Genomic DNA, 16,174 nt, shown 5'->3' on the forward strand with positions numbered 1-16,174 from the left:
ACGATTGCTTATTGTTCGCACTTGACTGTTTTGATGTGCTATCATTTTATTTTCCCGCCAGCACCCTCTGCATCATCACCGTCGACCGGCTCCTCACGATACTGCTCCTATAGCGAAAACCGTCTCCAGGTTGCGTCCATATGCTACACCACACACACGCACACACAAATACATACACGTACACACACATAAACACACACTCAAACACGTACATACACGTGCATACATACAGACACCTACACCTACCCACACACTCATGCCTGCACACAGACACAAACACATATGCCTACACACACATACACATACCCCCTACACCACAAACACACATACCCCCTCCCACACACATAAATACACATACATACATAATACTACATACACACACACACACTCGTGATTGCGAAAAATATAATTTGAATTCAAGAGGTCAAAATTCAAATTATTATTATTATTTTTTTTTGAATAAAAATTGCTTTATTAATGCAACAATAAGAAAAATAAATCGTAACAGGCTGTCGTTTGCGTATTTCTCGTGATTTTAACTGCATCGGAAATGTTAAAAAATTTTAACTGTTGCCACCTTGTGTTTGTTAACAAATAAATGTCTAATTATTTTAAGCAAGGCTTTTTAAATTATAATCAGTTCGCAACTCCAACGAACTATTCGGAACTCCAGCGCTCGAATACGCTACCTTGCGGTGATTTACAAAACTGCAAATGAAGCGTTCCACGTGTATCTGTTGACGTAAACACAGGCAGTTTGTTCTGAGTATTTATTAACGCAATCGATGTGTCTTAGTTTGCTTTCAGCTACAGAAATTAATTCGTCACTTAGTAGTATTCTCGAGCTTCTCAAAATAATGTTAGTTTTCATTATTTCCTTAATAATTGGTGAAAGCGAAAATACTGGATTAACAAACTTGGATAACGTTATACAAGGTAAAAATTTTTATTGTTTTGTATGAATTTGTAAAAATATGGGGTTTTTTTTTAATCTTAAATTAATTAAACTTACCATATTTTACAGCAGCATTTAGTTGGAATGGACAGTATGCAAAATATTTTCTTGAATATATTATCATAGAACAAAATGAAAAATGTTTAACCGAGAAAGAATTTACTTTATTCCTTTTATTCTCAGCTGAAAGGTATCGCCAAATTTGTTTAGGGTTATAGTTGTGGTATTGTGCGAGCAAAGTAGCCTTGGCGAGGTTTCGCGTTTTTAGTTAAACCATTTTCAATTTTTATCATGAGTGGAATAAAATGGTAGTAAGATTACAGAATTCGATAAGTAAAAAGAAAAAATTGTCAATCAACTGAAAAGAAAACTACCACCATATATCTGTGAGAATTTTGTTGATGATTTGCATAACATGACACAATTAAATCGTAACCCAGAAATTAGAAAAATCGAAACAGAAAATTTTTAAATTAACCGATTCGGGAATTCAAGAGAAATAACTCAGCTACAAATGGAAAACAAGTGCTAGCCAAAGCAAAGCAAAGAAGTATCATCTTCTTTTGGTAATAATTTGTAATGTCATATTAAATTTTCTAGCATTAATTGTTATTCTTGTCAGACCACAATTATTATTTAGTTTTATCAAGAATTGATAAATATCGAATTCAACATCGTGAAAATGGCTGCTTAGAACTATGAACTACGTGTACTTTGCATTATTGTTTGACGTTTAGTAATGATACTTGAATTCTCATTTCTTTCTACGTGGGTCAGAATATCAAGAAGACTTTGAAAATTAATTTAAAAAGAATAAAGCGAAAAAATCATACGTACGAACAAAAATCACAACACTTTTAGCATTTTCTTCGTTACCATGTGCGTTTGTTTTAGTTTTCAATTCCGCCATTAGACAGTGACTTCAGTGCCCCCTATAGTTCGTTGGAGTTGCGAATAAGGGGCACTGCAGTCACTGTCTAATGGCCGACTTAAAAACTAAAACAAACGCATGTGGTAACGAAGAAAATGCTAAAAGTGTTGTGATTTTTGTTCGTATGTATGATATTTTTCGCTTTATTCTTTTTAAATTAATTTTCAAAGTCTTGTGAATATTCTGGCCCACGTAGAAAGAAATGAGAATTCAAGAAGCATTACTAAACGTCAAAGATTAATGCAAACTACGTAGTTCGTAGTTCTAAGCAGCTATTTCCAATTCTTGATAAAACTAAATAATAATTGTGGCCTGACAAGAACAACAATTAATGTTAGAAAATTCAATATGATATTACAAATTATTATCGAAAGAAGATGATACTTCTTTGCCTTGCTTGGCTAACGCTTATTGTTTTGCATTTGTTGCTGAGTTATTTCTCTCGAATTCCCGAATCGGTTAATTTAAAATTTTTCTGTTTCGATTTTTCTAATGTCTGAGTTACGATTTAATTATGTCAAGTTATGCAAATCATCTACAGAATTCTTACGGATATATGGTGGTAGTTTTCTTTTCAGTTGATTGACCATTATTTCTTTTTACTTATCGAATTCTGTAATCTTACTCCCATTTTATTCCACTCATGATAAAAATTAAAAATGGTTTAACTAAAAACGCGAAATCTCGCCAAGGCTACTTTGCTCGCACAATACTAAAACTATAACCCTAAACAAATTTGGCGAAACCTTTCAACTGAGAATAAAAGGAATCTATATATATAATTCTCTTACGTGCCGGCAAATGAAGGGGTGAATTTCTAAACCTCTGTTGGCAACACTTCGCCGATAAATCATGTAAACAAACTTCTACGTTGTTTTGAAATCTTGAATCACAGAATACTCAACGAACTTTTTTTTTTTTTGAGATGAGTTTGAGTCGGGCTGTGGCCCATTTCAACCTTAATCAGCAAAGAAAAGCTCAAAGAAGGCAGGAAACCGTTCTTGAATCCAATTTAAGACGAGCCATTTCCAGAGTTGTATTCTCTGATTCGCTGCCGATAATTTTTAGCGGCTGGGGAATTTTCAGTCAGCAGTTCCTTCAACAGATCAGGTGCGTCACACAATGCCGGTAACCGCACCTTTCCGTCATGGCAACATTTAGTATATTTATTTGCAGTATTACGCTCTTTCTGCCAATAAAGAGCACCACAAAATTCGCATTCTTCACACATTGCTCCACAATCATGTTCATCGGCAATGTTGTTTTGAACGCGTAGGCGCTTTGAGCGTCGTCTATTCTCTGCTTCAGTACGACAGTTCAGTTCAAAATGAATAACCGAGAAAGAATTTACTTTATTCCTTTTATTCTCAGCTGAAAGGTTTCGCCAAATTTGTTTAGGGTTATAGTAGTTTTAGTATTGTGCAAGCAAAGTAGCCTTGGCGAGTTTTCGCGTTTTTAGTTAAACCATTTTTTGTTCGTGACGTGGCAAGGATTCAGAATAACAACAAGAAGGACAAACGTTTGAGAAAATATGTTTGGTGCTCTCTGAGCCTGTTTTTAGTCATGGCCAGCTCTATGTGGCATTATCAAGAACAAGATCTTTTGAAGCAGTGTCAGTTGTGGCTCCCAAACGGGACATTTTTAATTGTGTATATGAGGAAGTTTTCTCAGATTAGAATATATAAGAGTGTAAATATGTAAATATATAAGAGTGTAAATAATGTAAATACATCCCTCGGGGGAGCCTGTAACCCCTAGAGGGCGCGTCCCCAGGTGGCGGATAGGGGAATGCCTTCATTGGTTTTCCAATGGGTGGTAGAAGGGAAATAAAATACCTTCCGCGGACCAACAGGTAGAAGTGCAATCTCTCCAAAGCAATGACAGACACTTTTGTATCTATAATGGTAAAGTTGTGCACATTGCCAAGGCAGTCATCTTACATACAGCAAAGTTAAACTGTCGAAAATCTGGCTAAAGCAGACAAATTAACATTATGAACGTAATTTTCATATTGGTTAAATAGATGGTGACCTAAATGCAATTACCAACTTTAATTTTTACGGAAAATTTTAGCTAGGCTAATGTATCGGCATACAGCGAGCGAACGAAGCGAGCATGGATCGCGAAGCGATCCACAGGGAACTGCGTAAGCAGTTCCGGGGGTTGGCGAGCGATAGCGAGCAGGGGGCGATAGCCCCCTAGTAAAGTAAATTCTTTCTCGGTGAAACATTTTTCATTTTGTTCTACGATAATATATTCAAGAAAATATTTTGCATACCGTCCATTCCAACTAAATGCTGCTGTAAAAGATGGTTAGTTAAATTAATTTAAGATTTAAAAAAAAAAACATATTTTTACAAATTCACACAAAACAATAAAAATTTTTATCTTGTATAACGTTATCCAAGTTTGTTAATCCAGTTTTCGCTTTCACCATTTTCAATCAACTCATATTTTAGAAGGAAATAAGGAAAACTAACATTATTTTGAGAAGCTCGAGAATACTACTAAGAGACGAATTAATTTCTGTAGCTGAAAGCAAACTAAGGCTCATCGATTGCGTTAATAAATACTCAGAACAAACTGCCTGTGTTTACGTCAACAGACACACGTGGAACGCAACGTGGCAATGTTTTAGTTTCATCGGCAGTTTTGTAAATCACCGCAAGGTAGCGTATTCGAGCGCTGGAGTTCCGAATTTCCATTCTTTGCTTTTTTTGCTTCTTCTTTATCTTTATCTTCTTTACTAATAATAAAGCTGAAAATCTCTCTGTCCGGAGGATGTCTGGATCTCTGTGACGCGCATAGCGCCTAGACCGTTCGGCCGATTCTCATAAAATTTGGCACAAAGTTAGTTTGTAGCATGTGGGTGTGCACTTCGAAGCGATTTTTTGAAAATTCAATGTGGTTCTTTTTCTATTCCAATTTTAAAAACAAAAATATCATAAGATAGACGAGTAAATTACGAAATTATCATAACGTGGAACCGTAACATGGGCATAAGCCAATTGGCGAGATACGAAATTATCATAACGTGGAACCGTAACATGGTTACAAGCCAATTGGCGAGAAGATTCACCATACATTATTTGTAAATATACAGGCGAACCAAAAGACTTTTTAATTTTTCTATTCCGGGCAAAGCCGTGCGGGTATCACTAGTTTAAAATAAAGCGGGAATAGGGAAGGTCGTCAAGTTTTGGCGTCTGTGATTTTGTTTTTGTTGGTAATATTACTTCCTCGTCAAGCATGGAGAGGGATCAGAATTATAAGAAAGATATAGAAGAAAGTTTCGTGATGGCCGCAACATACTAGTTTTGACTTGGTTGCATAACATTCAATCTTCTTCAAAAGTATCTTCAAATGATACTTTTAGATAGTTTAATTTAAGTTGATAAAATTAAAGAATCTGAATTCAGCTAATCTGAGAATTTTTATAATTTATGTCAGGAATAAAACAGTTTCCCAAACTTGTAGGCCAGAGTTCATCCAGAATATTCCTGGCCAACGCAACGTCTCACCTGATAAGTTGCTACTTCAGAACAGAATTCAAAATAAAACTTTGTACTAAATGGATCTGAATCTTCATCGTCATTAAATACGGCACAAATCTCAGATTTGACGTCATTGTCTCTGATTAGCCTATTTTCTTTTGTATTGAAAGCTGTTCTAATTAGCTTATCCTCCATGATTATGAGAGTCATCTGATAGGCATATCCTCTTTGACCTTGAGAGTACTTCTAATTAACGCAGTCTAAATCACTGGAACACATTATTTGTTACCCTTTAAAATTTTATCCTTTCTGTTGAAGTTATTTGAATATTTCAATATTTCAATAGCATCTATGTGCAGCCGAGAAAAGTAATGAATATTTGTAGAAAGTATTTGCGTTTCTTGAAAGAATATTTTTGAAAAATATTTAGAAGTTAGTCATGACTTGGAAAATCAGATAATATTTGTAATAACATGAAAATGAATAAAAATAAATGAAATCCCGTTTTTAAATATTTAATATGAGCAGAAAGCACTTGACACTCAATAAAAGAAGCGAAAAGGTTGCTCTTATTATAAACTTTTTAAAGCTTATCAGTAATCTATGCTAAATAATTTTATCGCCGAAATTGGGAAAACGTGTGGTGGATGAAAAATTTTACGGGCCATGTTTGAAGAAATGAAATGTTTTTCGAATGATTAAATTCATGGTTTTTTTGTTCAGGGTAAGAAGCACAGAAGAGCGAAATACCCAATGGGGTTGTTTCCTTCAGTCAAAAGTAGTACTTTTAGTCACTGAAATTAATAGAATAAGCAAAAAATAAATAAATAAATAAATAAATAAATAAATAAATAAAATAATAACATGTGGACCCGGAAAATTCTTTCATTTTCCCAACAGTTATTTTTTAATTAATTTTTTAAACTTTCCGATTTTTCAAACAAGGCGTGGTCTTGATGACGTCACAAAAGATGTTCTTTGGAGCGTCTTTGTACCGCGCTTCCACGTTATGATAATCAAGAAGCGAATTAAATATTTTGCTCTGTGAATGGCAACACAGAATGGCATTTCATCATTTGTGATGTCATCGGCAAGAAATGAAAACAGCTCACTGATTTAAGTAATTTTTAAAAATAGTAAACTTAAGCAAATTATTTAAAAAATAGTTTGATCCTATGTTTTTTAAGCATGCTCTTTCAGAAAAAAATACTTTTAAAATTTTGGAAACGACCTCATTGTCAGCGAAACAAAACATTAAACTAGCGGAAAACTATTTGTTCTGATTCTGAACTTGGTGATCTATTAAGTGATACTGCGTCACGTAATAAGATCTACTGAATCACCACCAAAAATACTTCACATCTAAAGTTACAATCAAAAACAAATTCAGGGAGTATAAGTCCAGTGTAAGCAAAGGTGAACGAAAAACCCTCCATCAGCAACAACAAACACTAAACGAACGGAAACTATTTCTTCCGAACTTGTTTGGTCTATTAAATGCAACTGCGTCACTTGTTAAGATTTTGCTTTACGGAAGGTTTTTGTTTGTCTGAAATAGAATATCTCGTCGTTTTCTTGAAGAGAACTATTGTATCACACCTCTTCTCGAAGAGGATTGTTTTGCGCAGATCCTTTCGCCGGGGAGTACAGAAGCACTCGAGCGCGTCAACGCGGGGCCTTCGCGATTCTCCTCCTCTACTACTCTCTTTTTCTCCGGGCCAAACACTGAGGGGTTGGAGGCGCGTGTGACGTCATTCGTTGAGTCGAAAGGTCGAAGAAGTGTCCAAGTTCAAATCGGATTTAAATCAAATCGGTCAGAATATAAATCAAAATGGATTTATATTCTGACAAAGTTGGACACTTTCAAATCAAACAACAACGATAACATTATTCTAGGAAGTAAATGTGCGTCTATTTTAGCAAATATATTTCTTAATAATTATTCTAAGGTGAGAAATGACAGGAAGAAAGCGCAAAATAACAAAAGAAAACTAACTATTTTCACAGGTCAATGAGTTTCAGTTGCAAATGTTCCGTGAGAAATCTTCAAAAAACCAGCATTTCCTCAGTGGGCATTGATCAATATTTAAAGTAATACATATGCGTATTTCATTTCAAACTGTGACTATCATTTGATTGGCAACGGTCTTATTTGTATTTTCTTTATAAGTAATGAAAATTGTAAAACCATGAATGGTTCAAAGATTGAATGGAAACGTCAATATGTTTCAATGAAGTAATATGTAACTTGTATTGGTACGCCATTTTAGTCAACAACTTACTGAATTGCTACTTTTTATATACATTAACCATAGCTACCTCACTAAAAAATGGCTGGGATTTATTTGCTCTTTACTTGCTATAAAAGTAGTTGATGCAAGCACAATTTTGTTATTGATTTAGTAATAAATTTTGATCTTTTAAAATGTCTGATGCGTATCTTTTGTTCATTATTTTCACATCTCCTTTGTTTCAAATCGCAAAAAGTTTGATATTGATCATTACTTTGAGAGTATCTAGTTACTGACGGATTTCATGTTAAGTAAGGGTTTATTTTTTAAATGTTTTTGTTTGAAAAATCGTATTATTGAAAACTTTACTTAAGATTGTGTGAAAGAGATCATGTTTTGGTGATTGCTTATTATTGTTGTGAATAATATTTTGCTAACACTATTTAAAAAAAAAAAAAAAGCAGATGATTTGAAAAAAGCAAAAGTTGCAACTTTATATTTTACGGAAAAACAAAATATATGTTTTTTTTTCTTTTGTCCTTGTTCTATTGCATCTTTTGCCAAATTTTTAGTGCTTTACCTCCTACGGTTCGTGAGTTATGAGCATTTTCGTAAACGGCGTCCCCCCAATGCTTTCCCCCTCCCCCGGGGATGTCGACCGCCGAGGAGGGGGGGGGGACGATAAGTGTTTTCATAATCATTTTAGTGCCGGCAACAATAATCAGAAATAATTTTGCGTCAGGTCTTCCATGCATACTCAAAACCCCCCTTCAGATCCCGAACTATACTGCGAATAGTGTTCGAGCTTGCTACTGTCATTTTGTTTTTCAGCGCATTAACAGTACTTAAATAGTTTTAACAGGCTGAATAATGATATTTTGGGTTTTATTTAGATGAAAAAAATCAAACAATTTTGATTTAGAATTTTTCTTTTAAAAAAAAGGTGCGCGTTTTTTTAAAAGAAATTTGCGTATTTTATTCAAAATTTTTGCCTGTTTGCGAAAAATGGAATTTTACTCAGAAACTAACAAAGATAGGACCATAATCATATTTAGCTTTTATAAAGCCCTTGTTTTGTTGCGTCGATTGTCATTTTTTTCAGTGTTTTATCTCAAGTACTCGAGTTATGAATGTTTTACCAAACGGCTCCCCCTAATGCTTTCCCCCTCCCCCGCAGTTGTCGACCACCCAGGGGGGGAGGGGCGACGACATGTGGTTTCATAATCACCATAGTACCTGTAACAATAATCAAAAATAATATTGCGTCAGCCTTTCCATGTATGCTCAACCCCCTTCAGATCCCGGTCTATCTACGTAGAATGGCAAGGAAGGACTCAAAGTGTGACGTCACGAAACGCAGTGTTCGGCCCGGAGAAAAAGAGAGTAGTAGAGGAGGAGAATCGCGAAGGCCCCGGTCAACGCCTTCTTGGTTGCCTGCCAGACAAGCCGGAGTGGATCTTCTTCAACCAGAAGATTCGCCTAGAAGGGGCGTGGGTCTTTTGGTTGAGACACTTCTGGCTCAAGATTAGAAAAGGATTATGCACTGTCAGCGTAATTGGGATTGAAGAGGAGGCGTCCGAAGCACGGATTTCTAGCTTGTAGAAACAGTAGAAAACTTAGTGTTAACTTATGCGGTAAGCGATGTAACGTGGATGAAAGTACGAAAAAAGTGGTAAAATGAGAGTAAGAACCCAGTAAACAGCTATTTCGAAGCAAATGAATCAAGACTCTTCAATCAATACATAAAAGTATGGGTTCAGAATAACCCAAAAGACAGGAAAGGGAACAGGCGAGATAGAATAAACGTAAGTCCTCAAGAAGATAGTGTGGCGTGCGTTCAGAGAACACACAACCCAGCTTTGCTCCCGAGACTTCATGCCTTTTTAGCTCAGCGGTGAAGTGCTGTGTTACCATAACAAAGGTCTACGAATCAAACCCCGCCAAGGGCATAGCACCCTCTCTGGCGTCCGCATCCGTACGTCACAGAGTGGGCCGTGGTGTCCTGATCGTTAAGGTATCAAACTTGTGACCGGAGGGTCCCGGTTTCGATCCTCGCTGGTCGAAGATCCACTGTCTTCATTAACGGTGACTGGGGGACGTTAAATATGCTCGTGGTCACTAAATCCTCCAAGTGAAACAATACTTCTGTGGGTGCTGGACCAAGTATTGCTCGGTTTCTGATCTGGTTCAAAAAATCAGAGCAGTCTTCAGGGTCCCATTCAACCGGTTAAGCCACAAACTGTGGTGGGTACGGGGGGACCCTGGAGTGAAAAGTACGTCACAGTGTGTTAAATTATTATTTATTCTGTTGTCTTTAGTTTTTCTTTCACATTGTTTGTTGGAAACTTCTATTGATTTTCAGTTAGTTGTTATGGACGTGTTCCTGCCCTTTGTCGCCAAATTTTGCCATTCGTATTTTGTGCTTTTATTACTTTTAAATAAATATTCAATTCAAGTATTCTTCAAGGTGGAAACTGGAATTACTCTCTTGTCCTGTTTTATATATTCACTTTCCAGCTTTTGGTTATTTACTTTGATCCTCTCCTTTTATGCATTATGACCTATTAAGACTCCTAATTATTGGCCAAAAAAGCCAACAAAAAATTGAGTCTGCTTCGAAACGGCCGCATATTATTCTTTAGCTCTCATTTTATCACTTTATTTATTTATTTATTTTTTTAATTTAAGTTGCCTGATTTTACTGCCAGAAGGTTTTAAAATCATAATTAGAAGAAAATTTACAAGATTTTTGAAGAAAAATTGAGATTACGTGTTTTACTCGTCATCTTTTTCTCTTTTTGTTTACATCTTCCAATTTTCTGAGAGACGTCATTTGTTGAAAAACCTGAAAATAATCACTTGCCACTGGCATTTGGCTGTAAAACAGCGCATGCTGACTACTAAACAAAACACCTAGGCAACCATGAATGTTTTCTCTACTTTTTTTTATAGTTTATTTTTCTAGATTCTTTTTTCAATGAGAAAACGATCCGAAGTTCATTGTTTTACATTTCACCATAACATTTTCGAAATTTATTCCCGCTGTGTATTACCTTTTGTGTGAAAAGTAAAGTTCTTCGAATAGTTTTATCTTTCATTTCTTTATAAGACAGAGGGAAATAACTTTCAACAAGTTCAGTACATGTTAATATTCATACTAAACTATCAACCGCCTCAGAATACTTAAAAGTATTCGATGGCAGAGGAATGTACACAATTCATTTTAATAATTTACAAGTTAATTTTTATGAATTACTCTTGAACGCTGGTTTTAAATGGTAGCAACCTCCCTTCCTACATTGTAAAATGCTAAATAATAAAATGAAAAGCTTTGAAACTTGAGAGATTTTATTTTACTGGTTCTAATTTAAACCCTATTTTAATAATAATAATAATTATTATTATTATTATTTGCATCCTATTTCACACACGGTTCAAAGTGACCCCATGTGACAGGACTAGTCCAAGAGCCCATGAGTGTCAGACCTACGTCATAGTATTATGGCTCAAAATTTTTCTCCCCACGGGCATCACAGCAGGTAAGAAAGGTTCGCTACTATTTAAGCAGAGTCGCACTGGTTTTAGCAGGAAACGGGTAGCAAAGGTGCGGAAAATTGCTGCAAAACTAGACATCATTCCATGTCACGTGACCTGGTGGTACCCATCCAAAAATCCAAAATGACCTCTAATGGGTTAACCGTGCTAGACATGGCATTTTGTTTCACAAAGCTGATTTCCCATTTTGTAGCCTCTCCCCCATTTTTTTAATCGTTTCTAGATCCTCAGGATTTGGGTCTTGGATGCTGAAAATTTTTTATAAGTGAGTTTCAAAGGCATGTCTGCACCTCTATAAGTTTCGTTCAAATCGGAAATGATCAAGAGAAGACGACAAGGTCACCTAGCATGGAAGTTTTTGAGGCAACTTTTACTGCCTGTTTCCTGCCAAAGCCAGCGCGACTAAGCTTAAATAATAGTGAAACTTTCTTACCTACTGTGATGTGCTTAAGCAGAAAAATCTTGGGCCTTTATACTATGACTTAGATCTGACGCTTATAGGCTCTTGCTCTAGACCACATTGAACCGAGGCAATAGTTCATTTCAAATTCCTTTTATAATTATCACTTTTAATTTTGAGTAACTATGCCCTACTTAAAAGAGTTTCTTTGCAGTTTTGAGCCAATTGCTGCAATAACACCAACATAAAGTGAGTGGAGCTGCTAAAAATACAGAAATTATGCAGTGTGGAGTGCAACTCACCGATCATGGTTCCCACGATGAGTGCGACCCCCGAGAGCAGTCCGACCCTCCTCTTGAGCGCGATCCCTTCCTCCGGGGTGTCCTCGTGGCTGTCCTCCGCCATCTTGAGGGGCAGCTCGGACAGCGCGCTGCCCGTAGACTGGCACGTGGGGAACCCCCTCTTCGGCCCACCGTTTACATCGCTCACTGCAAGAGAAGACGAAAAACATTGAGAATCAGGAAATAGCTGTTATTCTTTAGACTCTTGTTCACATGCACACACACACTTATATACAGTGGTATTCTCATAGAATTATACTCCATATACGCTGTATACTCTCAAACATTTTTAGACATATATAGCGTATACCCTCAAGCTTGATAAATTTTCATATTATGACATACTATGTATATGATCACATACACAAATTGTGCGTAATGGATAACTGGGAGTATACCCTCAGACAAATTGATGGCGGACTTGGCCCTTGGGGGGGGGGGGGGTCAAGTTGCCGGAAGTTCCACTGCGTTTATATATAAGCATCGTTGCTTATATATAAATGCAGTGAAACTTCGGTAACTTGACACCCCCCCCCCCAAGGGCCTAGTTCCCGCCAACGAAATTGATAGAATAAGCAAAAAAAAAATAATATGGACCCAGAAAATACTTTTATTTTCCCAACAGTTATTTTTTAATTATTTTTTTTTTAATGTCCGACTTTTCAAACAAGGCGTGGTCTTGATGATGTCACAAATGATGCTCTTTGGCGCATGTTTCTACTGCGTTTCCACGTTATGATAATGAAGAAGCGAATACAAATTGCGCTCTACACTTGCTATCAACCATATCGTTGCCAATACACGTGAGTAAAGATGGGAACTAAACATTTTGCTCTGTGCATGACAACACAGAATGGCATTTCATCATTTGTGATGTCAGCGGCAGAAGCGAAAATAATGAAAGCTCATCGATTTAAGTAATTTTTTAAAAGTAATCAACTCTGTCAAATTACTTTAAAAATGGTCAGATCCTATGTTTTTAAACATGCTCTTTCAGAAAAAAATACTTTTAAAATTTTGGAAATGACCCCATTTGAATATTGAAGGTTTCTACTATAAACAACTGTCACTGATCTCATCTGTTTCCTACGGTTGTTAGAAGGTACTGTTGTCACATTTTTGAACAGAAACAAGTTATTTCCACAAATAAAATTTACTTCATTAATAGAAATGCACTATAATTCTTTTTCATATATTTTGTAAAGCCTGCACTTGTATAGTTTTGGTCTTTAGTATAGGTTTGGCTAAACTTCTTCGTAAGTTTGAACTGATTTTAGTTTTCTCCTTTTTAACCGACTTCAAAAAGGAGGCGGTTATCAGTTCATACCGTATGTATGTTTTTAACCGACTTCAAAAAGGAGGCGGTTATCAGTTCATACCGTATGTATGTTTTTTTTTTGTTTGTCCACAGCGTCTCACCTAGTGAACCGATTTTGATGATTCTTTCTTTAATGGATAGGGGATGGCTCAACTTAGGTCCCATTACTTTGTTTGACCATATTTGTCTTTTAGAAAAAAAAGTTATGGGCAAAAAACCATAAATTTCATGCAATTTCCCTATTAAATGATTAAATATTGTAACGAAGTTCGCGCTTACCTTCCGTGGATAACGGTGGCTCAGTAGTAGAATTCTCGACTTTCAAGCGAGCAACTCAGGTTCAAATCCCGACTAAGACAAAGTGAATTTTTCTAAGATTTCTTGTATCTCGTATTTTCTCGAATGTTCTATCGATTTCTGTATCTTTCCGATTCTGGAAAATTCCGGCATTTTCTCAAGTGGTAAAGATACATTTTTAGTGTCAATCGCTTAAAGTTTAAGATGTGCTTATAGTTTTTTTTTTTTTTTAGTATGTAGCATTTTTAGGAAAAAAAAGGGTAAAGTTTCATGATGGTAACTTCTTACTTTCACAGAAATATATACATTTACACTTAAAAGGATGAAAAAAAATAATTTTGGAAAAAATAGAACCGACTTCAAAATTGCTCTAAAAAGGGAAAAATAATTTTATTTTTTAAACACCATCGATAATACTTTTAAACATAATTTTTGAAGTTGGCGCAAAAACGATAGAACAGATCATTCACCGCCATAATTCAACTACAACTATAAATTTTACCAGGCCTAGTTCCTTTACTACCACATACATTATGCATTGATAACAGCATCTTTGAGTAACGATATAAATGTTTCGTTTCTAACTTTGGATGATTTTCTGAAAAAAAATATGAACAAAGCACGGTTACACTGGATTTTCCTTTTTGTTTTTGCGCCAACTTCAAAAATTATGTTTAAAAGTATTATCGATGGTGTTTAAAGAATAAAATTATTTTTCCCTTTTTAGAGCAATTTTGAAGTCGGTTCTATTTTTTCCAAAATTATTTTTTTTCATCCTTTTTTTACTTTACAAACGAAGAAATGAATTTTTTCAATTTAAAATACTGAAATAAAAACCCACGCTTAAAATAATCAAAGTTTTTCAGCTGGTCAATGATCCTTCGTGATATTTAATGGTGACTGGGGCACGTAAAAAATGTCCGTGGTCACTCCGATTTCCCATTCCAAATGAATACCTCTGGGGGTGCTGGATCAGGAATTGCTAGGCTTTTGGTCTGAGTCCAAAAACAAAGCTTTTTTCAGGCTCCATCCAAACGATCAAACCACGTATAGTGTTAGGCACGGGTTAGTTTGGAGTGTTAGGTATCGTGGATTCCACCAGCTGAATGTAAACAGCTGGTGGAATCCACGTCTGAAAACCTTAAAGCATCGGTTCTAACAAAAGGTGACGCGACAAAGTATTGATATTGTTTCTTATGAAAATATTTCCTCCTTTAAATTTTAATACCCCAATTTTTTGGCTCAATATAAATCATTATCACTACAGCGCTTTTAGATTATTCTGTCTAAGATTATTTTCAATCAATGAAATGTTATGTACACTTTAAAGTCTAAGAAAGGCGGCACGTTCATTTGAATAAATACTTAGCACTTCTATTTTGTTAGATTAGACTAACAAAGAGTGAAAAGTATTCTGTTATTTTGAGTTTTGATTGAAATTTGTTGTTTTTATATTAGGCAGTTTCTTATTTAAAACTGGACTTGATTCTCGCGATTACAAGTTCAAAATATTAGCTAAATAAAAGATGTTGTAATTCAGCTGGATTTGTAAACTTGGAGCAGTGCAACTAAAATAGTGAATTAAAAATTAGTTTTCTAGATCTAAAATTTAGATTAGTGCATTGGCATCGCTTTGCAAAAACGGAAACAACAAACGATGCCAACCAGTTTTATAGCAGCGAAGAAAAAACAGCTCCAAGACAGAGTGACAGATATATCTGTTAGCGGATAAAGAAGTGACATACGTGCAATTGTTACATTTTGAATAGAGGAAACGCAATCAAATGTTGAGGAGCCCCTTTTGTTAAAAATACAGGGTGATTCAAAAACGGTGGTTCAAAAACGAAATTTTTATTACATACAGTAGAACTTCATTCATCCGGCCCCCGTTTATCCGGATCAAATTTGCAGAATTGAACAAAATATATTCACTCAAATTATAATTTTAAATTATGATAGCAAGAATGGAACAATGACTGCACCAAATATTCGCTTTTTATTTTGATTAAGTGCAGAGATAATGCATGGGCAGTGCAATATATTATAGTAATGTAACAACATGGTGCAGTTGGAACGTCAGTCCGACACCATTGTAACTGAACTATAAGTGTTAAAGTGTTTCCGAGAAACGACCCCGTGGAATTTTCCTATAGAGCATTGTTTTCTGATGTAATAAAATGTAGGTCTGCTTATTAAAGAATTTATTTTACTTACTGCTCGGATTATCCGGATTTTCATTCATCCGGATTGCTTTTGGTTCCAGTTAGTCCGGATAAACGAGTTCGTACGGCAGTTAAATGTAATTCTAGGAATGTTCTATGCCCCATCCTCCTGACTCCTGAACAGTATAACACCTGTACTCAAAAGCTTGTCATACATATAGACGGTGGACATGTACACATTGTAACATGTCTGCAGTCACAGAAGCAATTGCTGCAGTTTTCCAATTTTTCAGTCAAGATCAGCAGGTAAGAGGGCATAATGTCCTTTTCATTTCCCCACAAGAAAAAATCACTTGTCGTTAGGTCTGGTAACCTAAGGGGGGGGGGGACAATCATAAAGTGCTAAGTCATCTTACCCTTGACCGTCCTTTTGACAAGCTGAATAATAAATAGCAAGTGGAGCAAACACTATAACACGCAGAGACCATCC

The 16,174-nt window shown here is 35.7% G+C and overlaps 1 protein-coding gene across 1 annotated transcript in view; it reads right to left on the reverse strand.

Annotated features, from left to right (window-relative positions):
• The window catches only part of LOC129219899 (b(0,+)-type amino acid transporter 1-like), a 58,840-nt gene extending 43,076 nt beyond the window's left edge, over positions 1-15,764 (reverse strand). The window contains exons 1-2 of the mRNA XM_054854213.1: positions 15,737-15,764; positions 11,869-12,054 (exon numbers count right to left, since the gene is read on the reverse strand). Of these exons, the coding sequence (XP_054710188.1) occupies positions 11,869-12,054; positions 15,737-15,764 (214 nt within the window). The remainder of the gene's footprint in view (positions 1-11,868; positions 12,055-15,736) is intronic.
• Between the last annotated feature and the right edge of the window lie 410 nt (positions 15,765-16,174).

Source organism: Uloborus diversus, chromosome 4 (assembly GCF_026930045.1).
Source record: "Uloborus diversus isolate 005 chromosome 4, Udiv.v.3.1, whole genome shotgun sequence".
NCBI classification, from domain to species: Eukaryota; Metazoa; Arthropoda; class Arachnida; order Araneae; family Uloboridae; genus Uloborus; species Uloborus diversus.